Source organism: Meles meles, chromosome 4 (assembly GCF_922984935.1).
Source record: "Meles meles chromosome 4, mMelMel3.1 paternal haplotype, whole genome shotgun sequence".
Lineage (NCBI taxonomy): Eukaryota > Metazoa > Chordata > Mammalia > Carnivora > Mustelidae > Meles > Meles meles.
In genome coordinates, this window is record NC_060069.1 from 131678089 (window position 1) to 131703069 (window position 24981).

A 24981-nucleotide genomic window follows, 5' to 3' on the forward strand; every position below is an offset into this window, starting at 1 on the left:
CTGAAACATTGGAGACTATAGTTACAGTGAAGACTCACTGAACTTAATATTTCAGAACTCAGCCAGGTTGGAAATTGCCCCCACCTATTAGGAGAGAAGATAGCCCCTACAGGGTACTATTTCTAAGAATATTTACTCTCATGGCATCAGAATGACATCAGTCTCACAGTGTATCCTCAGCCAATTCCTTAGAAGAGGAGTATACATGAAGGAGATATCATGCTTATTAAATGTGTTAAAACTAAAGTTTTCTGACATACGCTTAATATGAGTAGCTATAAAAAAATGTTTTGTTTTGGGGGGCACCTGGTTAACTCAGTTGGTGAAGCATCTGTGCTCGGCTCAGGTCATGATCCCAGGATCTTTGGATCCAGTCCTGAGTGGGGCTCCTTGCTCAGCGGGGAGCCCGCTTCTCCCCTGCCTGCTGCTCCCCCTCCTTGTGGTGCACACTCTGTCTCCCCTTCTCTCATTCTCTGACAAATAAATAAAGTCTTTTTTTAAAAGTTTTATGTGAGTTTTCAATATCAACAAGTTCTTGATAATGAAAGTATTTTATGTAAAATGAAAAACAAGTATGGTTAAGAGCCAAGACTGTACAAAAACTGAATCAATTAATCCCTGCAAATTGTGGCCATGTAATTTATGACAGAGAACATAATTAACAGTGACTTAAGATTTATGTTTTCTAGAATTTAATAGTTCACCATATTTAAAGTGAACATAAACTCTATTTTTTAACTTTCATTATATTCTAATCCTGCAGAATTCGAACCGTGGTCCATAGGGTGAAAATTGCTTCTTGGCAGATGATCACTCAAATGGTGGTTTTTATTTTTATTGTGAACTTGCTATTGGGGCTTTCAACTTGTAAGTCGGAAGGAAGAAGGGAATATGCAGGGAGATAGATATGTCTGTGTGCGCTTATACATGCATAGATGTGCGCACGTGGGCATGAGCAGGCACGCGTGTGTATGCCTTGTGTACGTGTGTGCACGTGTCTATTTGTAGGCATGAATTAATTATACACATTTTACTTATATGATCTTCCAGGTAAAATTGGTTGACTGACCAGAGCCATATAATTCTCATCTGTGCCTGAATCATGATGTGTAATCTGAAGACTGTCCACATAGAAGTAGCTTCAAGAAGGTTATAAAATCACTGGTGTCAGCAATGAGGAAATGTACAATTATTTTAACTTAAAATGACAACATTACCACAGTTCCCCACATTTCTTTCTTTCTTCACATGTCATGGTCACATTGAATACAAGGCAAGAAAGGAAGAAAGGGTCTAACCGAAGAGAGAGTGTTTTTTGAAAAGGAAAGAAATTGCAGCCCCTTCTGTGTTTCAGAGACAGACAAGGAAAGTCATCACAGTTAAGATTAGGGCAAGAGAAGCGGCCTGAGAGGTCTTATTCATGGCTTTGTGTTCCACATAACCATATTGTTTCCTCTGAGTGGCTGAGAAAAAGAATGGCTCTCCCCTTTTCTGATAGCTCATTTGGAACATGTAAAAGCCTTCCTCATCAGGTTGAGAAAATTACATCACTGATAAGTCAACCTTCTGTACCCTTTTGGATCCTAGTCACTAGATAGAAAATGTGGCATTTTTAGACATTAAGACTATTTTGGATTCCTTTGAATTCCTCTAAGAGCAATTGGCTCTGATGCAATGGGTTTTTTCCCTTATCTCCTGGGCTATGAAGAGCTCTTTCATCATCATGGCATTTGAGTTAGCTGAGTCCCTGGAATAGGTCAGAAAAATCTCCTATGGAGATTTTTATATTATAGCATTGTTAGCTAAATTAATCCTTTTGCCTAGATTTTCTTCACTGAAGAGAGATTTTGTAAAGTTAATTGGAGTCTCAGGAAGAGAACTAACAAAAGGCAGAACTTCAGTGGGGTCAAGCAGGCATATTACCTCAAAACCAAAAAGATGAATTAGAAGGGAGGATACTTGGCTTTTAACACAATTAAAGCCTGAAAGGAAACTTAATTTCATCTAGTCCATTCTTTTTTTTTTCCTCATGGTAAGAGAGTTCATGAACATTTCTAGAGGGATACATTTTTTTTTTTTGAGGGATACATTTTTATCGATTACTCCGGATCTACAGTGAGAGAAATTGTATAGCTTTTCATGAAGTCTCACGGTTTCAAGTATTTTGCTCGATGACTTCTCTTCTCCAGCTTAAATATCATATTTAAAATTCTATCAAATTTTTGTCTGGCCTCTCCCACACAAAAAAACAAATTGTCGTTTTTATTGTGAATTATTAACCATCCTATTTATGATAACCTTAAGCACACTCTTGACACTGAAAGCATACTTTATTGTACTGTTTTTAAAAACTGATAACCCTTTCTCCATAAAAGGTCTTGTTTATCCATTAAAGCTACCTTCTTATATATTTCATATATTGATTGTCTGTGTCTTCGATACACATAAATCCTCATTTCTTTTTATAAAGGATTTTATTTATTTATTTGACAGAGAAAGAGATCACAAGTAGGCAGAGAGGAAGTCAGAGAGAGAGGGGGAAGCAGGCTCCCTGCTGAGCAGAGAGACCGATGCGGGGCTTACCCCAGGAACCTGAGATCATGACCTGAGTCGAAGGCAGAGGCTTAACCCTCTGAGCCACCCAGACACCCCATAACTCCTTATTTCTTACTAAATCGTTAAATACTAAATTTTTGGTGCAATTATTGCATGTCTGTCTCATTATCACACATTGAACTAAATCTCTTGAAGTAAATTTACATTTTAAAATTCATACATATATATGTGTGTGTATGGTGTACAGACATATGCACGTGATATTGTGTGTGTGTGCATGTATGATACAGATTTATATCATTGGCACCCTCTACACTCTACTAAACTTGATCAGAAAGGATAATCTGTTAACTGGGGGGAAAAAATGTAATCTGTGCACTGATTTTGCCACTAGATGGCACTGACCTGCCTTTGGAAGCTGCTAAGGACATCTGCCTAATTGAGAACAATTATTTTTTTAATCAAGAGCTATAACACCCTTCTTAATCTATAAGCTTTTAAGTTTGCAATGAGTTTTAGTATTTGCAAATATCTCATATTTATTAGAGCAAATATAAACAGGTAAAATATCAAACAACAAGTAAGTACTGCTCTTTTCTATGTTATTATTTTTAATCTCTCCAACTTTTTCATAAATGCAGAAAAAGCAGAGTTCAACATAGAATTTAAACATTTTCAGCCTTGACAGTCTTCATTAGTATCTTCTAAAAAGTTACCCATTCCTTTCTCCTGGTTTAAAGTAACTATTGATCCAAAGTTAAATTTTTAAGTTATTTAATAGACCGTAGTTATGAAAGTGTGACTATCAACTTCTGTTTAGAGAAGATATTTGCTTGTTTTTTCTCCTTTAACTACCTCTAACAAATCTCATATGATTGTTTGCTTCCGTTCTGTTTGCCTGAATTCTTGGTTCAATTGGGATTATTTTTTAGGAAGATAATTTTTATCTAACACGAGGATGCATAACAAGAAAATGCTGTTATTGGGGCGCCTGGGTGGCTCAGTGGGTTAAAGCCTCTGCCTTCAGCTCAGGTCATGATCCCAGGTTCCTGGAATCGAGCCCCGCATCGGGCTCTCTGTTCCGTGGGGAGCCTGCTTCCTCCTCTCTCTCTACCTGCCTCTCTGCCAGTTGTGATCTCTCTCTGTCAAATAAAATTAAATTTAAAAAAAAAGAAAATGCTGTTATTTTATCCCCTTCGAATTAAGATTCACTGTAAAGTATATCAAAAGAAATATTAGAACTATCTTTCTCCATTCAACCTTAATTTGCCCTCATGTGGAGTAATGAAGGGTGGCAAATACGATATAGCAAATTAGCTTAGGGTATGACATGTCCATTAGATATCACAATGTTTCAGACTAAAGAAAGAATCTACATCAAGGTTCTAAACCCTGGAAGGGTGCATCAAAATTACCTGTGGAGCTTCTTAAAAGGATAGAAACACAATCTCCTCCATAGAACTATTTATTGAATCAGAAACTGTTGGTTGGGACCAAGGCCATCTGTAGTGCTGAAAGGCTTTAAAGACTGCTCTGGGATGCAACTAGAGATAAGAACTACTGGTCTTCCAAGGGGAGGGGCGTAGGGAGAGGGAGGTGGGGTTACGGACATTGGGGAGGGTATGCGATATGGTGAGTGCTGTGAAGTGTGTAAACCTGGCGATTCACAGATCTGTACCCCTGGGGCTAATAATACATTATATGTTTATTAAAAAATTTAAAAAAAAAAAGAACTACTGGTCTTCAAAGAGGAGGTTTGATTCAAGAGCATTATCTTACTTAAATATCCTGCACCATGGCTTCCACTCTGGGATCTGGAGCCAGCTTGCTCCCAGCATTTCCGCTCAATATCTCTGTAACCTAAAGCAAGTTACTTACGGTGCTATGCTTCAGGTTTCTTGACGATCATAATGATGACCATAAGAGTCTCCATGTTTTATGAAGTTATTCTGAGGAATAATAGACCTAATCCACATAAAACGATGACAACTTAGTCCTCCATATGGGAAAGCTATTATCATCATCATCATCATCATTATCGTTATCGTAATTAGTACTGTTGCAGATATATAGCTGCTCTATCTGTTGATAAGCTTTAAGTTTGTATAAATTTACTTTTGCTACATTTTATTTTATTTATTTCTGCTCTATTTTTATTTGTACTTTAGGTGAGAATCACATAGATTAAAGTTTAAAAAACAAGGTTGGAGAAGATGAGGTAACAATTTTAAAAACACACAAAATCTTTATAAATTATTTTACATGCTTCTGGAGTCAATAGAAAATTGGCCACAGAAAATTTGTTTATGGATTGTCAAGAGTCGATTTCATGTCTTTTTCTCCCCATCAGCCTTTAAGATTTGCTCAGAACTCCCATTTATAAAAGCTTTAAAAAAGTAAATGTATTTCATATGTAAAGGATTTATATTCTCATATGATCATCAAGACATTAGGCCAATATCATGTAATTAAGACAAAACTAAATTCTTCCTAAAAAAAGGAATTTAAGAATTAAAACTTACTGAAACCTGAAGGTGGGAATGTTTGGATTCCATCCCAAAGTTTTTCAGAGCACATATACTACAATATCTCATACTATTGCCTTGGGTTTCACTACCATAAATGGAAGCCAAAGAGTATTCTACAATTTACCTGAAATTATCTTTCTTTTTTCAGTCTAGTGATTAAAGTTTCCCTCTTCCTTCAGGCTCAGTTCAAGTATCACCAACCCCAGAAGTCCTCAGTGGGCCCCCAATCCATTTACTCTGAAGGCCATCACTCCCACCATTTGTAGGTCTCTTAGGGTATCCTACTTTATACTGCTATTTAAATATCATTTATATATTTATAAATTTATATATTTATACATTATACATTTATATATTATACATATACATTATACATTTATATATTTATACTATATATCATATCTATATATATATATTTATACAATATCATTGTATAAAGCTGTCACATCCCAGTTGGATTATACATTTATTAAGAACAAAAACCAGTATAATATGCTTTTCAATAAAAAATTACCGTGTTGATAGGAATTTTTTAGGCTAAGTGGTGATGGGTATTAAGGAGGGCACTTGGTGTAAGAGCACTGAGTATTGTATATAAGTGATGAATCACTAAATTCTACTCCTGAAACCAATATTTTACTATATATTAACTAACTACAATGTAAATAAAAATTCACACACACACACACACACACACAGAAGAATATTTTAGGATCTTCTTATAACTCTAGATATGTTTATATTAATAAAACTGACAAACTCTAGATTATTAAAATAGAGGCAAGGATAATCATTTTCAACATTTACTTGATAAGTTGGTCAAAAGGAGCAAATCTGGCATTTAGAATAAAATAAAATTTGAACCATCAGGATCATGAATATTTGATTGAAACCCTTGAAATAAGGTCAACATTAACCACCAATCTAGTAATAACAAAGACTATTTTGGAAAAAATTTACATGCAGACTGAAAATGAACGAACTTCAGTTTATATATGTATATGTGTTTGTAGCTATATAATTTTAATTGTTGACTGTATAGTTTCTGTGAATGTGGATGGTACGTGTGATATGATGTCATATATCAAATATGGTTCCCTCTTTGGGATTTTAACCAATTATTGAATTTTTTTAAAGATTTATTTAATTATTTGAGAGAGAGTGACAGCAAGCTGTGGGAAAGGTGTAGAGGGAGAGGGAGAGAGAGAATCTCATGCAGACTCCCAGCTGAGCAAGAAGCCCGACATGGGACTTGATCTCACAACCCTAAGATCATGACCTGAACCAAAATCAGGAGTGGGACGCTTAACCAACTGAGCCCACCAGGCTCCCCTAACCAATTACTGAATTAAGTAGATTTTTTAAAACTGTGTGCAACCAGATACATTTCTTGATGTTTATTTTCCAGAACTTTGCCATTTTTAAAATGCAGAAAGTAGAGAGGCTTATTTTGACTTTATAAATTATAGGAGCAAAGTATGCTTTTGATATTTATCAAGGAGTTAATTCAGTGATTCATTTGCTGTTTCATCATTATATTGTTATAGCACGTTGATGTGTGATTTAGTTTCCATTAAGTGTTGCTTGAAGATTAATCTAGTTTAAGATGCTGACTAGGCAAGCAAAATGTTTGCTCACTGCAAGCATTTTTATAATTAACTTAGCAGCACAGATAAATAAAGAGGTAATCTTATAGTAACACAGAGGACATGATATGACTGGTGTCTGAGGAAATACATTTTAAATAGCAATTCACTGATATATAAAAATGGATATTTGTAGGGGGAAGAAAGGGCTCTAACTTGATGTTTAATGATAACATGTCAAAACTTGCAGTATTTTTCAATTTACATGGCTGAAAAAGGTTGAAGGCAATAAAATACATGTTAAATAATGCAATATATTACTGATTTATAATGGCAAACATGTGGATGGGTATTAAATTAAATAATCACTTGTGCCTCTCCATATGCAGGAAGACCACTATTCCATCCTAAAAATTATAGATCAGGTTTGAGAAAAGAAGATATTTTATTTGAATTCCTACATTTCTGAAGTTTGCCTCCTTTTTTGAAGTGGAAACTAGGTCTCAAATAGGCACATACTGTTAAATGTATAGTGGGACCTCCAGCATGGGAAACTCGGAGTAAATCACACCCAGACACACCTTGGATTCCAATTTACGTGTTGAAATCTTTACAGACAGATTTACAGAAACAAAAAATATTTTCTGGAGAATGAGCAAATTAAAGGGAGCTTCCCCAGTCACAAAACACTCCTGACATCAAATTCTCCGAGGATAACCAATTATGACCCCGTTGTGGAGTCAGTCTTCAGAACCCAGAGAGAGAGAATCTTTTCTCTGGCCTTTGCTTATTCCTTTGGACCCCTGATGACTAATGCCTACTCCTGAATTGTACGTCATTTTCCTGTACCAATAATGATAGTTGGCACTTACACAGTTCCTGGTTTGTGCCAAACACTATTCTTAGTGTTTTGCAGCTACTAGAATATTTAACTTTATAATGTCCACATGGATGGAAGTATTTTCGCAATCACATTTTACAGATAGATAAACTGAGGCAAAGAGAATCACCAATATGACAAAGATCGCACAGCTGTATAAGTGGTAAAGCCAGAATTCAAACAAAGGAGGTCTGTTCTAGAGACTGCTCAAAACCAATATTCGAAACCACCAAAACACACCCGCAAGCAGATCGTAATCTTACATATATTTGTTTTGTGAATGCAAAGGAGAAACCAGAAAAGTGTGTGTGCAAAACGCTACCTCTTCCTTTTAATTTCATGTTTTATTCCTTGTTTGCATTGATCTAGAAATGAAATTTCAGCCAATTTATTCAGCTTCAGAAACTCAGGAACCAGAGCTCATATTTTATATGTACAGAAATGCCTTCTGGCTCCACAGCTAGAGGAGGTTAGTGCTAGATGTTAGCAATTATGCTTAAATGAGACTCGTTTCAAACAAAGTCAAAATTAAGGAATCTGATTTGGCAAAGCGTCACGTTTTTAGAAGTCTTGTGTTCTCTCCAAACCACCTTGTCCTTGGGGAATTATTACCTGACAAGTAGGCTTGTGGCAGGTCAAGTTCAAATTGGAATTTTGACTGTGTAAACGCAGCCTCTTGGTAGCTGCAGTTTTCAGTTAGGTAAATACTTTAGATAAACAGCTTCATTATTTTTTCTGTATAACTGAGGATAATTATATAAATTATAACTAAATTCTGTATAAACTATAATCTCCTTGTAATTACCTCAATTAATGTTTTTAATTGACATAATGGTTCACTTTTTAGCTTAATACCTGAGGCATTTCCATTAACTCTCTGCCATGAATATTACAATTGCTCCTGGAGTATAAGTCCAACAGACTTGTTTGCCCCTTAAGTAGATACACTTGACTTACAAACTGGTGGGTTCTGAAAGGTTACTGTCATCCCTTTATAAGCCCAAAGTAACATCATTTAAGTGTGTACTTTTACTACCTATTAGAGACAAGAAAAGAAGACAGATAGTAGAACACACATTTGAAGGTTATTCTATAGGTTAAAGAATTTTCTTAAGCTTTGAAGGCAAAATTCCTCATTCGTTCCATGTAGGGTGCTGATCCTAGACACACTCCTCCAGAAGCAGGTATAAAAGGGAAAAGTAATGAATCTAGACGTTTAACAGATTCCCACACCATATCATGGCTTCCTGATTGCCCAGCTCCTGTGAATATATAAGAAAAGAAATCAGTTCCTTTTGGCGAAAATGGAAAGTACCTAGGAACAAAGAACCCTTTGTATTAATCCAGGGGGGAAAAAAATGGCCTGAAGCCAGAGTGCAAATGGAGGAAGGAGTCTTGAAAAATTCTATTACTCAGAGAAATTCTAGTTTTCTGGTTGGTCTGAGGCAAGTGCCCTTAATGCCCTGAAACTCTCTTCCGGTCATTGATTTCCTTTACAGATGGAGAGAGAGACCTATGGACTAGCACATTGACTAGGAAATGTCAGAAGTAGAAAAATAAAGACAAATTCAGATATTGGTGTACACAAGGACACCAAGGACAGAGTAGAAACAGTGACATGAGAGATTAAAAAGTTGAGTGATACTGAATCATGAGCTTCCCTAGAAATCTGTAGTGGAAAATATAGTGTTTTCCTTGGGTAAATTCTGTCCTGTCAACCTTCTGTTATTTTATGAGTTTTTTACATTCCTAAGAAGGACTAAATCCCAAGGAGAATACATTTATGGTTGTTGAAAATCCCATGCTAAAATTAAGGTGAGTAGTAAGAGGGGGATGTTGCACTTTCATAAAAGCATCTAATGCTTTTTGAAAAGATGTTAGGTCTTTGCATGAAGACCTATTCTGCTAATGAATCATGTCCAACAATGGTTTAAATCTGAGATCAAAAGATTAAGTTTGTGAGCCTTTCTTCTGAGATGATAAACAACATCTTCTCCCCCATTAAGTAAAAATTTAAGTACTGTAGATGTTGTAGGAATACGAAATGGGTTTTCTGAGTTCTTAGACTGGAAGTTTAGAACTGGACCTGTGTAATACTACTCTGATGGGTAGTATTTGTGGGTAGCATTTTCAAAAATGAAATACACTTATGAAAATGGTGATTCCACTCACTCACGTGCTTTCCACGGGGATCCAAAATTTACTGGGGTGCAGTGGTGTCCATTACCTGCTGGAGTAGATGACTCCTGAGCTTTGGCAAATGCGTCAAACTAGGCCAGGAAGTAGGAGGAGCAGAGGACAAAGGTATAAAGGGTGGTCAGCGGTGCTGAAAGCCCGGCTCTGACTGGAAACCTTGAATTGTTACCGTGCCAGTAACCATATTTAAGTGGCAGAAGCCGGCACGCTCAGCTGTAGAATTGCAGAGCAGAGATGGGGCATACAGCCCCGATCTAACATTGGGATGCTACTAGGCAGCTCCCGTGGAATGACAGAGATGGCGAGTCATCAAGGATACTGGTATGAGAGCTGCCCAGATGGTAGATCAGGCCTTCAGAAGGCAGGGGAGCAGCAGTACAGGGTGTAGAAAAGAACAGGGAAAATAAGAAGTTCTAACTGTTCCCTATCACTCTTCTTGCCATATAAACTGTGGGGAGAGTCAAGTCTGATTGTAGCTGTGAAAAGCTTAGATGCATCCCCGGCAAATGGTTAAGTTCTCAGTCAGTTCTACCCAGTAGCGGTGGTGGTTGTAGAAGGAGCCAGAGTAGTAAGTGGAGGTAGACTTGGCAACACCGGTGTTGTGGCGCCTTCCCTAGACCGGCAATAGCTTATGTTTTCTTCCTTTGGAACCTAACTTCTGCTATATCCCCTACACTGCCCCTGTAACCTTTCTGAGCTACCTATTGACTTCCCGGTGACTGAATAAATCAGAAGTATTGAATCGAGTGTAAAAGAACCCTCTGCCTTTGACCCTAGCACTTCTATGTCCGCACACTGAATTGAGGGATTAAGCAGGTAAAAGATCATCAGAGAGAACCATATTGTGCTTCCCACCACTTCGTCGTAGAGTACGCAATCACGTGACTGTCCCAAGTGCGGTTTCTCACGTTAGAAATTATTTTGTGTGCCTGCGTGCGCGTTTATGTGTGGTGTGTCTGCTTGCATGTTCTTGTCTGTGAAACTAATTCTCTAAGATTCAACTGGTTAGAATTAATTTTTCTTCCCCTTTATGTCGACTTTAATCACGTATCTACTAAAGCAGTTCAATCCTTAACAATTTATCTCATGGACTGAAGAAAAGTACTTCATATCTAATATCAACCAGCTCAATATTTGGAGAATAGTAAAGGCTACAGTCTGAACATAAAGAAAATAACACATTCCGCTAACTAGATTACTAGATTGTCTCAATATACTTTTGCTCTGGTCTCACACTTTTTTTTTTCCCTCATACTTTTGTTACAGGTAGACACTTAGGAACATAGTTTGTCAGTAAAACAAACAAACAAAAAAAACAGTAAAAACTGCCTACTTACATTATTCCATGGTACAAGTTGAAAAGTTAATACTGATTCTTAACTCTTTCTACCTAGTACAGTATATCTGTAGCTTGGCTAATTTAGAAATAGCTTCAGTTCTCTTCAATCTGCGTGATCGTTATGTTCTGTGTGTTCGAATTTAAAACGTGTATAAATGTGAAGTTAATCTGTCAAATTTATAAGCAATGAGCATCCATAAATCTTTTTAGTTGATGAATTACATGGTAAAGTCAAGAGAACAGAAAAGGGGAATATAATTTGTCCAGACATTGTGCAGCCTTTTTTTCCCCCTCTATGACGTTCTGGCGTGATTAGAGTATTAAAGGAACGTAAACCTAACAGTGTAATGGGATACTTCCACTTCTAGTTAGCAGTCCTGCAATTCAAAAGGCAGAAATGCAGCAAAACCATGATCTAGCAGGAGGATACTCTGTTCAGAATTACCTTTGCCGGGATTTTTGGGAAACGCAGTTAACTCAGCAAGAGCTGAGGAATGCTTAAAATGGAAGCTAGCTTCTTGTTGTTGCAAAGACATATGTCTTGATTTGTAATTACCAGAAGAACGGGTTGCACATACTGTACTTTAAATTATTTTCCCAGCAATGGGAACTAGTACAGACATGTATGCAAAGGGCACACCATACTTTCCTTTTAATTTCCCACAGCTTTTTCTTTTTTAAATCAGATCCCTTTAATTAGAAGTAATCACTGGATAGTTACTGAGCTTTTATATAGCTTTGTCTTTCATTGAAAAAAAAAGTCAAGATGTCATAAAAATAGACCTCTTATTCAGACAGCTGAACTGAACAGGAATGAAATGCATACTTACCAAAAATCGTATATGGAAAGACTATGAGAAATAACCTATGGGCCACCTGGGTGGCTCAGTGGGTTAAGCCTCTACCTTCCGCTCAGGTCATGATCCCGGGGTCCTGGGATCAAGCCCCGCATCGGGCTCTCTGCTCAGCAGGGAACCTGTTTCCTCCTCTCTCTCTCTGCCTGCCTCTCTGCCTACTTGTGATCTTTCTCTCTGTCAAATAAATAAATAAAATCTTTAAAAAAAAAAAAAGAAATAGTATCCTAAAATAATTAGGAATTATTATAGGAACCAAAACCTTGATTTTGTAAAAGTAAAATCTCTTTTTTGGCTTTCACTTTACCATTATTCAAAATCAAACAAACAAATTAAAAGCAACAACAACAACAAAAAGGATTTTACTTAATGTCAGGAGCATAACCAGACATCAATGGGCCGCTTAATTACTGTCCATTTTATAGGTGATTTAAATTTGAATGAGATTCTGACATTTCAAAGAATATCAATTTATACAGTTGAAGTTTTTTTTTTAATTTTTTTTATTTTTTCTTTAACAAAAGGATCTCTATTTGAGAAAAGCCAAAGGGGCCTTTGGGGTGACAGGACAGGCAGACCAGCTTCTCAGGACTCAGGGACATTTGTGCAGATGCAATGAGTCCTCTGGGTCAGCCTGGGCTGCTTCCGGGACAGGTGGCACCAGCTCCAAGGTGGAGTAAGCTTTAGGGGCCTCGACCTCCAGGAGTTCTGGAACAGGCTCCTCCTTGGTGAACATGGGGAGTTCATCACTGCTGCCTGCAGGTATGCCCTCAGGATCTCTTTCTTGGCCCAGCCTCAGGGGCTGAGAACCCTGTGGGACCTCTGCCAGTGGTCCCACCAGTGACACGGGGTGGCTCTGTATGGGGGTTGCCCCCAGGGCTGGGCTCAGTGCAATTCTGCAGAGAGCCTTCCAAATGGAATCTCTGGTTACTGTTCTCATCATTGAGATCCAGAAGAATGAGGCCATCCCCTTGGTGCCTGGTACCTCTGCCCTGCCTCTCTGGGCCCAGGGTCTCTCTGTCCTGCCACCTCACCTTCGTCGCTCCTCCTCCTTGGGGGTCCACCACTGGCACGCATTTGAACATATATGAAGTGTTGCCCGCAGTCACCCAGCCCTTCTTCCATCCTCTGACCTTCTCGATAGTGGCCATCAGCTTCTTGATGTCATCCTTGGCCAAGCTCTGGTCTTGGTTCTCAAGTCCAGCTGGCCATGGTGTAGGAGCTGGGGCTGAGGCCAGGCCCAGGGCTGGTTCCCCTCCAGTCCCTCCGACTCAGGCTCTGCACCAGGCCCAGGTGCCACTCTCTCAGCCTGCTGTCCCTGCAGCAGTTGTCTGAGCCCTCCCTTTACAGTTGATCTTTTAAAGTAAACCACTCCACAAAGTTGAGTGATCATTGGTGACTCTCGAAACTACTTCATCTAATTTAATTTTATTTCTTGCAGTTGTCGCTGAGATCACTTGAGATCATGTGATGTGATGTCACTTGGCATGTGTGAGGCAATGTAAAACTGTAAAGCAAAATTATTTTACTTAACCACAATTTCCGTTTGTCTGGGAGAGGCCTCAAATAGCATTTTTTAAAAGGTTTTTTGAGATGTAATTCACATACCTTAATTTCGCCTAAAAGCCACTTCAGTGGTTTTTAGGATACTCATGTACAACTTCTACTTCGGTCAAGTTAGAACATTTTTATCACTTCAAAAAAAATTCCTAGGTCCTTTAGCTATTGCACATCTGTTTTCCAGTCTCACCAGCCCTACACAATCACCGATCTACTTTCTGTCTCCGTAGAATTTCCTATTCTGGGTATTTGATATCAATGCAATCTTATAATATATGGATTTTTTTTGTGTGGTGTGTGTCTTTCTCTAAGCATCACGGTTTCAAAGTTCATCCATACTGTCATGTGTATCTGTACTTTATTCCTTTCATTTTTTAAGATTTATTTATTTTAGAGAGAGTGAGCCTGGTGGTTTGTGCTTGTGGGGGAGCAGGTGGTTGGAGCAGTGGTATGGTTTAGCTTTTATATTTAGGTCTTTGATTTATTTCTAGTTAATTTATATATATACTGTGAGAGAATTCTCTTGCCTGTGAATACACAAAATTCCCAGCACTACTTGTTCAAAAGACTTCTTTCCCTGTTCAGTGGTCTTGGTACCCTTGTTGAGTATCATTTGGCCATAGACACACAGATTTGATTTTGAACTCTTCTGTTCTATGCATCAGTCTATCTTCTATCTTATGTCACTACCGTCACAGGACTTCAGAGTTCTTATCTCACAGACTCAAGAAATGAATCCTTCAGAAAAAAGGGTGAAGTGAAGTGAAAGTTTATTAAATAAAGGTAAGAACAGAAAGGAAAGAGCTGTCTAGGGTAAGAGGGGTTCAGAATGGGTTACCACCAAGGGTTTTTATGATGGGTCATTTATGGGAAATTGACCAGGGAACTTGGTAGATTTCTGGTCAATATCATGGTGGATTTATTAATATTATGTCTATATTTAGAAGGAACCTTGTGGACTTGTAACTATCATGAGTACAAACAAGGTGTTCTCATAAATATCATGTCTATTTCTTCACATCTGGGATTTCTGTGAACCTGGTTACATAGCTCCTTGCATGACCACACTCACTTCACCTCCTACCTGTCTTGCCCTATCTGTCCCTTACTTACTCCTATACGATCTTGATTATTGTTGTGTTGGCATAAGTTTTAAAATTGGAAAGTATGAAGCTTCCAATTTTGTTCTTCTACAAGGTTATTTTGTGTCTTCTCAGTTCCTTGTAATCCACATAAATTTTTTAAGTTAGCTTGTCTGTTTCTACAAAGCAGCCAGCTGGGATTCTAATAAAGATTGCATTGAATCTGTAGATCAGTTTGGGGAGTAATGTTATCCTTAGATATTAGATCTTTAGACCCATGAATATGAAATGTTTTTTCCACTTATTTAAATATTCTTTCATTTCTTTTAACAGTGTTTTGTAGTTTTCAGAGTGTAAGTTTTACACTCCTTTTGTTAATGTATTTCTAAATGTATTTTTTAATGTAAATGGAATATTTTCTTAATTTAATTTTTCCATTTCTTATTGAAATGGTATAGGAACAGAATTGGGTTTTGTGTATTGTTCTTATATGCTACAACCTTACTGAACTCACTTTAGTTCTAATCATTCTTTTAGTAGATTGCTTAGGATTTTCTATACATGAGATCATATCAACTACAAATAGGATAATTTTTTTGTCTCCCTTTTCAATCTGGATGCCTTTGATTTCTTTTTCTCACCTAGATGTCCTGGCTAGAAACTCCAGTGCAGTGTTGAATAGAAGTGAAGAGACCGAACATGATTTTCTTTTCTCTGTAGGAGGAAAGCACTCAACCCTTCACTGTTAATCATAATGTGGATTTTTTATAGATGTCCTTCATCAGTTTGAAGAAACTCTTTTATACTCCTATTGTTTTCATTTTTTTAATCATGAAAAGAGTTGAATTTTTTCAAATGCTTTTTATGTGTCTATATAGGTGATCATAGTTGGTTTTTGTTTGTTTTGTCCCATTTATATGTTGTATACTTTTTTTTTAATGTTAAACCAACCTTGCATTCCTGAGATAAATCCCACTTAGCAATGGTGCTACTTCTGCGGCTGCTGCTCTTCTCCCTCTCCTCCTTCTTCCCCCTCCACCTCCTTTCTTCCCTCCTTCCTTTCCTTCCTTCCCCTCCTCCTTTCTTGGTATGTTGCTAGATTCAGTTTGCTAGCATTTTGTTGAAGATTTCACATCTACTTTTATAAGAGATGTTCATTTGTGATTTTCTTTTCTTATATCTTAGTCTGGTAGTCTGGTTTTAGGTATCAGAGTTATGCTAACTTCATAGAATGAGTTAGAGAGTTCTCCTTCCCTTCTGTTTTTTGTTTGTTTGTTTTGTTTTTCTTTTTTTATGAGATTTTTTTGAAAATGTATCAATTTTTCTTTAAATGGTGGATTTTGCCTATGAAGCTATCTGGGATTGGACTTTTGGGGGGATATTTAAAAATTCCTAATTCAATCTCTTTGCATGTTATAGGTCTGTAAAATTATCTGTTTCTTCTTGAGTCAGTTGTAACAGTGTATCTTTTTAGTTTCTATTTCATCTAAGTTATTTAATATACTGGCATATATCCTACAATTTTAATTTTTTGAAAGATTGGTAGTACTGTTCTCTCTTATACTTCTGATTCTAGTAATTGGAGTTTTCTCTCTCTCTTCTTCCCTCCCTACTCCCATCTCACCTCTCTTTTTTGTCAGTCTAGCTAAAGGTATGTCAATAGTCTTAAATTTTCCAAAGAATCAGCTTTTGGTTTCATTGATTTTCTCTATTTTTTTCTCTCCTCTAGTTCAATAATTTCTACTTTATTATTTATTTCCTTCTTCATTATTTATTTCCTATCTTTATTATTTATTTCCTTTCATTTGCTTTGGGTTTACTTTGTTCTTCTTTTTCCTCTATCTTAGGTAGAAGTTTAGGTTATTAATTTGAAATCTTTCTGCTTCTGTGTGTGTGTGCATAGTATTTATTACATATATAATATATATATATATATATATATATATATATATATATGCATTTGTAATTGAAACTTCCCTCTGAGCATTACTTTAGCTGAATTCCATAAGTTTCAGTATAATGTGTATCATGTGTATCTTTATTTTTATTCCTCTCAATGTATTTTCTGTTTTCTATTGTGATTTCTTCTTTGGTCCACTGGTAATTTAAGAATGTGTTGTATAATTTCCACATAATTATGCATCTCCCAGATTTCTTTTTGTTCATGTTTTCTACTTTTATTCCATCGTGATTGGAAAGCATACCTCATGTTATTATTATAATTCTTTTACATTTAATGAGGTTTGTTTTATGCCTAGCATATGGTCTATCCTAAAAAAAATTCCATTCACACTTGAAAAGAATATATATAATTCTGCTGTTGTTGAGTATTCTGTAGATGTCTATTAGTTCCATTCGGTTTGCAGTGCTATTCAAGTCTCCTATCTTATTTTTTTCTTTTGTAAAAAAGATTTTATTTATTTAGTTGAGAGAGAGACAGAGAGAGCATAAGGAGGGAGAGGGGCAGGAGAAGGACAACCAGACTCCCTGCCGATTAAGGAACCCAATGTGGGGCTGGATCCCAGGACCCTGAGATTATGACCTAAGCTGAAATCAGACACTTAACCAACTGAGCCACCCAGGTGCCCCTAAGTCTCCTATTTTATTATTAATGTTCTTACTAGTTGACTGCCCATTATTGAAAGTATGGTATTAAATTCCCAGCTATTATTGAAGTGTTGGACCCTAATGAACATTTGGCTAATGCTATGTTGGTGAGGAAGTTACTGAAATTCTCTTTGGGCTTCAGGATCCTGATGAATATGAACCATCATTTACTTCCAGCTTTTCTTCATTGGCTTCTTACCACTTTGTGACTCTATCACTTCATAAATTCATAACTCATGAATTCTTATGCTAAAATATCACAGATGTTTATTTTCTTCCACAAAGCTCTTTCAGTGCTACCTTCTCAAGTAGAGTCAGAATCTAAAACCTTAGGAAATCAAGACAGGGCCTTGACTAGGTTGTTGGCCAACTCTTGTGCTATATAGTATGTTGTTTGGATGTTATGAAAGCAGTAGAATGTTACTATTTAGACTGAATTGATATTATTTTTCTAATGAGACTTTGGGGTTTTAAATTGAATTATTATTCAGTCATAACCAGACCTTTTTTGGAGAAGAAACTTAGAATTTTGATTGTAAGTCTCCTGTGTTGTGTCCCTTTGGAAATGGGAGGAAACATACAAACATTAGCTTTGCGATATGCACATGAAGTTTCTAAGGTAGTTGTCACTTTTTCCCTTTTGAAAACATGCAATATACAACTCACTGGTAAATTTGCTGACAAACATATCATACAGCATCAGCCAAATGCCTGCTAGAGATGGTTGTCATACAAAACTGTTTATAATTTATAATTTTATAATTTAAAATCCAGAATGAACATGACCTCCAATGGGATGTCTTCTCCAAATCCCAAGAATTACTTTATTAGTCCTCTGCCTCCAAATTACTTTGTACACATTTATATAATATGACACTTTTTCCACGGTTGTTTCCTATCTGCCTTCCCCACCTTAAAAAAAAAAAAAAAAAAAGACTGAACGTTAGGAGAGAGAACTTTCCTCACAGATAACAAGTGCAAATAAATGCATACATTTTCATTTTAACACAGTTGATTGTCATTATGGCCATGATGGAAGATGTTTCTGCTATTTCTGTTATTATCTATGCATATCTCCACGTAACAAAAATAATATAGTCTGCACTCTTTCCTGCCTGAGCCCTCCATTCACAATCTACTACATTTGGTTTAAGCTCATGGTTTACTCAGTACTTTGTTGAAAATTCTTATTGGTGTACCCTCATGAGTGAGTCAACTACTTTTCTCCCTTGACATGGGAATGTTATATGCTACGTTTGTTGATACATTTTAGCTAGACTCTGAAGCCATTGTCTGCTCCTGTTTGTGGTAGCTCCCGGTAGATCCCTGTGGGCAGGGTCTTCCCCTCTTGTCTTCACAAGGTTTCTAAAATGTTTTTGCCAATAATACTATGTTGCCATTTATTGTCTATAGTTGAGTATATTGAAATTATTTGACATGTTAGATGTCACTTAGAAGTTAAATCCTTTATTAATTTAGTGACTAAAATGTATTCCTTACCTATCACGTCATTATTTAGTACAGTTTGTTGAAAGGATAATTTAGGCTGTGCTGCTTGTAAGCTAATACTTGACCTTGACCGTCATCAGAAATATTTTAAGGCCAACAAACACGCTGACATATTAAAGAAGGTTCGGCTTTCCATAGAATCCTGTTGTGAAGCAGTATAAGTGTTCACTGTCTTTTAAGGCACACATGCACATTATTACTTAATGTATGTTTATTGAATAATTTAGAAAATAAAACTAACAACAAAGGAGGAATTACAACACACATCCATCCCTTCTGTATTATCAATCCTTGAATAAAAATATTGTTAAAATTTGGAGTATGGTCCTTTCTAGACTCCTATGGGTTTATCTGTCTGTATCTATTTATCTATAAAATAATATGTATCTACACATACTTTTGCTGCAAAAAAAAAAAAAGACATACTATTTTGTGGATTTTTTTTTTACTCATCACCATATTATTAATTCCAAGAAAAGATTAAATTAAATTGAATATTTTGACTGTCTACAATTCAAATTTCATAATTATTATAGCCATAACTAAAATATCTATTAGAAAACTGCTTCAGCTCTAACTGTAAAGTATAGCCCAGTTTTTCTTTCTGAATAATTATAAAAGAATTATTAATACAATAAATACACATATGATTCTAGAATACATTTTTACTTTGCAAAATGACAATATTTAGATGATATGCCTCTGATCTAAGATGGTGAACATATCTGTGTAGCTCTTTTTAGGAAATAAGGCTTTACACTGAAACTTCTTAATTTAGGAAATTTTATTTAAAAAGTCAGACCTATTTGGAAAGTTGATGCTCACATAACTTCCAAGAAATGATTTGATCTCACACATACACAAAAAACAAAGCCTAAAAATATTCACTTAGATGCTGAGCATTTATGTAGACCACTGTTCAAAGCATATGTGTTCAGACATAAGAGAAAGAAATAGGACTTTTTGAAGAGTTAAAAAAGTGTTTCAGGCTTTGATAAAAAGTCATATAAAATGAAACTGAGAGCCAGCCTGCCTGTTTAGGATGTAATTTTCTACCTCATGATGACAGTAGAATTTAAAAGCAATCCCAGCATGTTCTGTTCATCCCACTGAGGTTTCAGACCTCTGAGAAATTGCAACTATGAAAAAGGAGCATTTAGAGGGTCTTCGTTCTGGTGAGAAAGATATAACCATAGTTTTGTCATCATCAGAAGCCACTTTCATTAAGCCATCATCAGCCCTATTTTGTATTATAATTGTAATTCAAAAATCAGGTGACTGTATTTCTTTATGAATATAAATAGTTAACCAACATATAGCCATTTACATCAAAGATAAGAAAGTAAACTCAACAAATTTATATCAGTGCATCTGTTTATCTAGGATTTGGGGAATATGAAACTGACTTCAGTTAGGCTCTTCTCAAAAGTTATTCTTGACCTAATTCCAAATGAATCCCCACCATCTTAACTTCTCATCAATATGTGAATATTCTGGCCAGTTGTAGAAGCTACCATATTTCAAACCTGTGCTGTATTAAATCATCAAGTATCTACAAAGCGCCCCAGTATGCAAGGCACGATGAAACACTGAAAAATATTGGTAGAGGTTTAACAACAGTGAAAAAGCAACAGTAACGTTAGTAAAAGTGGCAATAGCTTATATAAACTGTCCAAAAGGGAAAGACCTGTTTCAGTGCAATTGCTGGTGGCCCTGGAATGTATGGCAGGGCAAGGAGACAGCCAGAGATGTTACAGCCTCGCCACAGTCGGAATGCGGTCACTCGAAGTTATCATCTCACGATTAGGAAGTGGCTGTGGTAGGGTGTAGATAATTCCAGTGAAAGCAAAACTGTGTGAGTCTTTATCTCTTTTCCTATTTTGTGTGCCTGAAGGGACAGGTTTTGAAAGCCAATGAGTAGCCCCCCCCCCCCCCCCCCCCAATTCGCAGGTACTACACAGGTAATTGGACCCAACAGCAGAAGTGAAAGACTTGGCTCTCGTGAGGCAGTCTGGAATCCTTGCCACCGGAGAGCAAAAGTCATCTAGATGAAACAAAGAGGAAAGAGAACTGAAATGAGAGAGGATGGGCCTCTCTGTCAGATTCTTCATTGAGTCTCATGTCAGCTGCTTAAACCTCTGTTTCAGTCAGCAAAACGCCTCTCAGGGACTTTAAATGACTAAGAACAGGAAGTAGTGGGAGTGGTCTCCTGCAGTAGAAAGATGGCGGTCAAAAATGACTTCGGGGTCAAACAAATCATAAGGAACCAATTGGCCCCAATCCCAAATATACATTGTTAAAATACTTAGCATGGCACTTTCCACACTGTCTTTTAATGAACAAATTTCAAACATAGTAAAAAATCGATAGAACAATAAATGAACATTTATGTTCCTCTTCCCATATTAAAATTTGTTAACATTTTACCACAATTATGTCATCTCTCTTTAAAAATATATACGCATGTATGTGTACATTATTTTTTGCTCTATCATTTGAAACTAGGTTCAGACTTCAACATTCATATCTTTAAAAAGGCATTCATTTTTCTAACCATAATAAGATCACACCTTAGAAAAAATAATGATTCTGTTATATAATGGCTAGCCCATGGACAAATTGTCTGAAAGTGTGCTGAGAAGGTCTTTTGTAGCTGCTGCCAATGTTACTTTTAATTTTAAGTTATAATCCCAACTAGATTCACATATTGCATTTAACTATTATTCCTTTTCATTTTATGGATTCTGTCTTATTACTGTGAATATATTGGGCCAGTAATTCTTTGCTGTGGAAAGGTGAGGGCCGTCCTTTGCATTGTGGAATGTTTTATACCACTAGATGCAAATAGTACTTCCCCCCACCCCAATTTGTAACAATCAAATTGTCTCCTGATGTTACCATCTATCCTCTGGGGAACAAAATCACCCCAGACTGAGAATCACTGTTCTTTTAATCCAGAAGAGTACTTCTGTCTGCACCTAATGTCATGTCATTTAGCCATGTCTAGGAACAGGTCTATATATTACACCTGTATTATATAATACACCTGTATTATATTGTACCTGTATTATCTCAACATATATCACACCCATCCCTCTGTGGACTGTTTTAGAATTATGGATCTCAATAGGAGACAATTAGCATCTGAGCAATCATAAAAATCACCTGATAGGGCTGCCTGGGTGGCTCAGTCATTAAATGTCTGCCTTCAGCTCAGGTCATGATCCCAGGGCCATGAGATCCAGCCCCGCATCAGAGTCCCTGCTCAGAGGGAAGCCTGCTTCTGCCTCTCCCACTCCTAATTGTGTTCCCTTTCTCGCTGTGTCTCTCTCTGTCAAATAAATAAAATCTTAAAAAAAAAAAAAAAAACTACCTGAGAAACTTGCCAAATACCAATTCCTACATTTTTCTCCTAGATATTTTGACTCAGTTCTGGATTGGGACCTGGAAATCTGAGGGTTTTGTGTTTTTTTTTTTTAAACACTTCAAGTTTTCACTGTCCCAATTCAAGTTTGGGGCGGGGGAAGCAACTGTCTTCTGATACTTCTTTCCACTTAATGTGGGGAAACCTATATCTTAGATCCTATATTTTTGTGTAAAGCAACATCAAGTATTTAATGGTGTCAGATGTCATCAACAGTGCAGTATTTTCAAAATGTTTGTGTTTAATATTGAAATCCCACTAGTTCTCTCATTGTCTCAAGTCTATTTCTGTGAGGATTTTGTTCATTTCAATTCTAACATGTGGACAACACAAGTTAGCATCTTGTCTACCATGAATGCTTTCCTACCATGATTTCTATTATGATAGAAGGTTATTATTATTATTTTTTGGATAGAAGTTTATTTTAAATTTCTCTTGTCATTCATTGCTAGTGGGAATGCAAAATTATTCATTCACTGTGGAGGACAGCTTGGTGGTTTCTTTAAAAGTTAAACATTCTTACCATGTAATTCAGAAGTCATGCTCCTTAGTAATTATCCAAAGGAGTTGAAAACATATATCCAAACAAAACCTGTACATGGATGTTTATAACAGCTTTATTCAAAACTGCCAACATTTGGAAGCAACCAAGATGTCCTTCTGTAAGTGAGTAATAAATAAACTATAATCCATCCAGACAATAGAATATTTTCAGCACCTAAAAGAAATGAGATATCCACCCTTTAATGGATATTACTAAGTGCAACAAGCTAATCTGAAAAGGCTGCATGCCGTATGATTCCAACTATATAACATTCTGGAAAAGGCAAAACTTTGGGAACAGTGAAATTCTCAGTGGTTGCTAGGAGTTCAGGAGGAGGAAAGGGTAGAATAAGCAAAGCACAGAGGATTTGTGGGGCTAAACGGCTCTGTATGTTACTGTAGTGGTGGACATAGTTCAGTATAACTTTTTCCAAATCCTTATTATGTACAACACCAAGAGTGAAGCCCGTGTCACCTATGGATCTTTGGTGATAAGCATGTATCAAGGTAGGCTCACCCATTGGAACAAGTGCACCACTCTGTGGGCGTTAATGGGGGAGGCTGTGGGTATGTAGGGGTAGAGAGTATATGTAAACTCTGTGTACCTTCTGCTCACTTTTGTTGTAAACCTCAAACTTCTCTAAAAAAATAAGATCTATTAGTTTTCTTTTTTCCTCTTAACTGCTCAATCATGTTTTCCTGAGTCCTAGGCCAGCAGCCATGTAATCAATGAACTCTTTTTCCCCCTCTACACTCCCAAGTATAGTTACCATGTTCCCTGAATTCTTCTTTTAGTGCAGAACTTCTCAAACTGCCATGTGGGGAAAAAAGAAAAAAGAAAGAAAGAAAAGAAAAGAAAGAATCACATAGGCAATTGTTAAAATGCTCATTCCCATTCCTCCCCTGGAAAGAATGACCTTAAAGAGCTTGGGCATTGAGGCACCTGGGTGGCTCAGTGGGTTAAGCCTCTGCCCTCGGCTCAGGTCATGATCTCAGGGTTCTGGGATTGAGCCTTGCATCAGGCTTTCTGCCTCAGCAGGGAGCCTGCTTCCCCACCCTCCCTACCCCCCTCTGTCTGCCTCTCTGCCTACTTGTGATCACTGTCAAATAAATATTTTTTTTAAAAAAGAGTTTGGGCATGTAGTATAGAAATATGAAAACTAGCAAACATTCCAGATGATTCTGGAATAGGTGAGCCAAGACCCAAGATTTGAAACCTCTTGCTTTAGAGCATCTGACATAGTCATCATTTTGGCCTTTTTTTCTGTGACTTCAGGCCAATTCTGTTCAAACAAGGGTTACAATAACTTCTTTGCTGGTGACCCTAATTCCTGTCTCCTTTTGCTACAATTATGCCTTTGTAAGCTGCTGAAATAATCTTCTGCAAATACCATTTTTATCATGCCACCTTCCTGCTCAAGAATCAGCTACTCCTACTATATCAAGTCCAAACTCTTGGCTTTTAATTCAAGGTCTCCTGTCAACTGGCACTTTTGTACCTCTCTAATTTTATCTTTTCCCACTACAGACTGACTCTCCCCTCCAGCTAAATCTAGCCAACTTTCCATTCTTCCATGCTGCTTATTTGTGTGCCTTTGAGTTTCCCATCAGTTGGAACGCTCTCCTGTTCATTTTCCCCAACATGGAATAAACATTTGCTCCCAACTCACCTACTTCAGGAAAGTTTCCCTGATTAAATTTTTCCACCTAATTGTTAGGCTGACTGAATAAAAATTAGCAAACTGGACTATAATTTCAATGAGTAGAAATAACAGAAGAAGCCTCTAATATTCTAAAGGAGGAAAGGTATGTTACCTTTCCAGTTATAAAAACAAAGTATTACTGCAAAAAAGTACAATCAGAATTTTCATGGAAAAGTAGGTGCAACAAAGTATATAAAAATGGATTGCGGGGTGCCTGGGTGGCTCAGTGGGTTAAAGCCTCTGCCTTTGGCTCAGGTCATGATCCCAGTGTCCTCAGATCGAGTCCCATGTCGGGCTCTCTGCTCGGCGGGGAGCCTGCTTCTCCCTCTCTCTCTCTCTGCCTGCCTCTCTGCCTACTTGTGATCTCTGTCTGTCAAATAAATAAATAAAATCTTTAAAAAAAATAAAATAAATGGGTTGCAAGTTGAATATGAGTGCAGTAGTTGGAGTAAAGGCTCCAGTGAGACAAGAAGACAGAGAGAGTTGGTAAGAAATGAATGAATGGAGAAAAATAAGGTAGTAACTCCTAAGATATGAAATGAATGTGGGAACAAAGCACAGTAGAAATGCAGCAGGAAAACAAAGCTTCAGTTGCCTCTCCAAAGTAATCTAAA

At 36.9% G+C, this 24981-nt stretch overlaps 1 protein-coding gene across 1 annotated transcript in view; it reads right to left on the minus strand.

Annotated features, from left to right (window-relative positions):
- Positions 1–12531: 12531 nt before the first annotated feature.
- The window catches only part of LOC123940780 (B-cell CLL/lymphoma 7 protein family member C-like), a 134110-nt gene continuing 121660 nt past the window's right edge, over positions 12532–24981 (minus strand). The window contains 2 exon segments of the mRNA XM_046003691.1: positions 12532–12807; positions 12809–13143. Coding sequence (XP_045859647.1) covers positions 12532–12807; positions 12809–13143 — 611 coding nt within the window.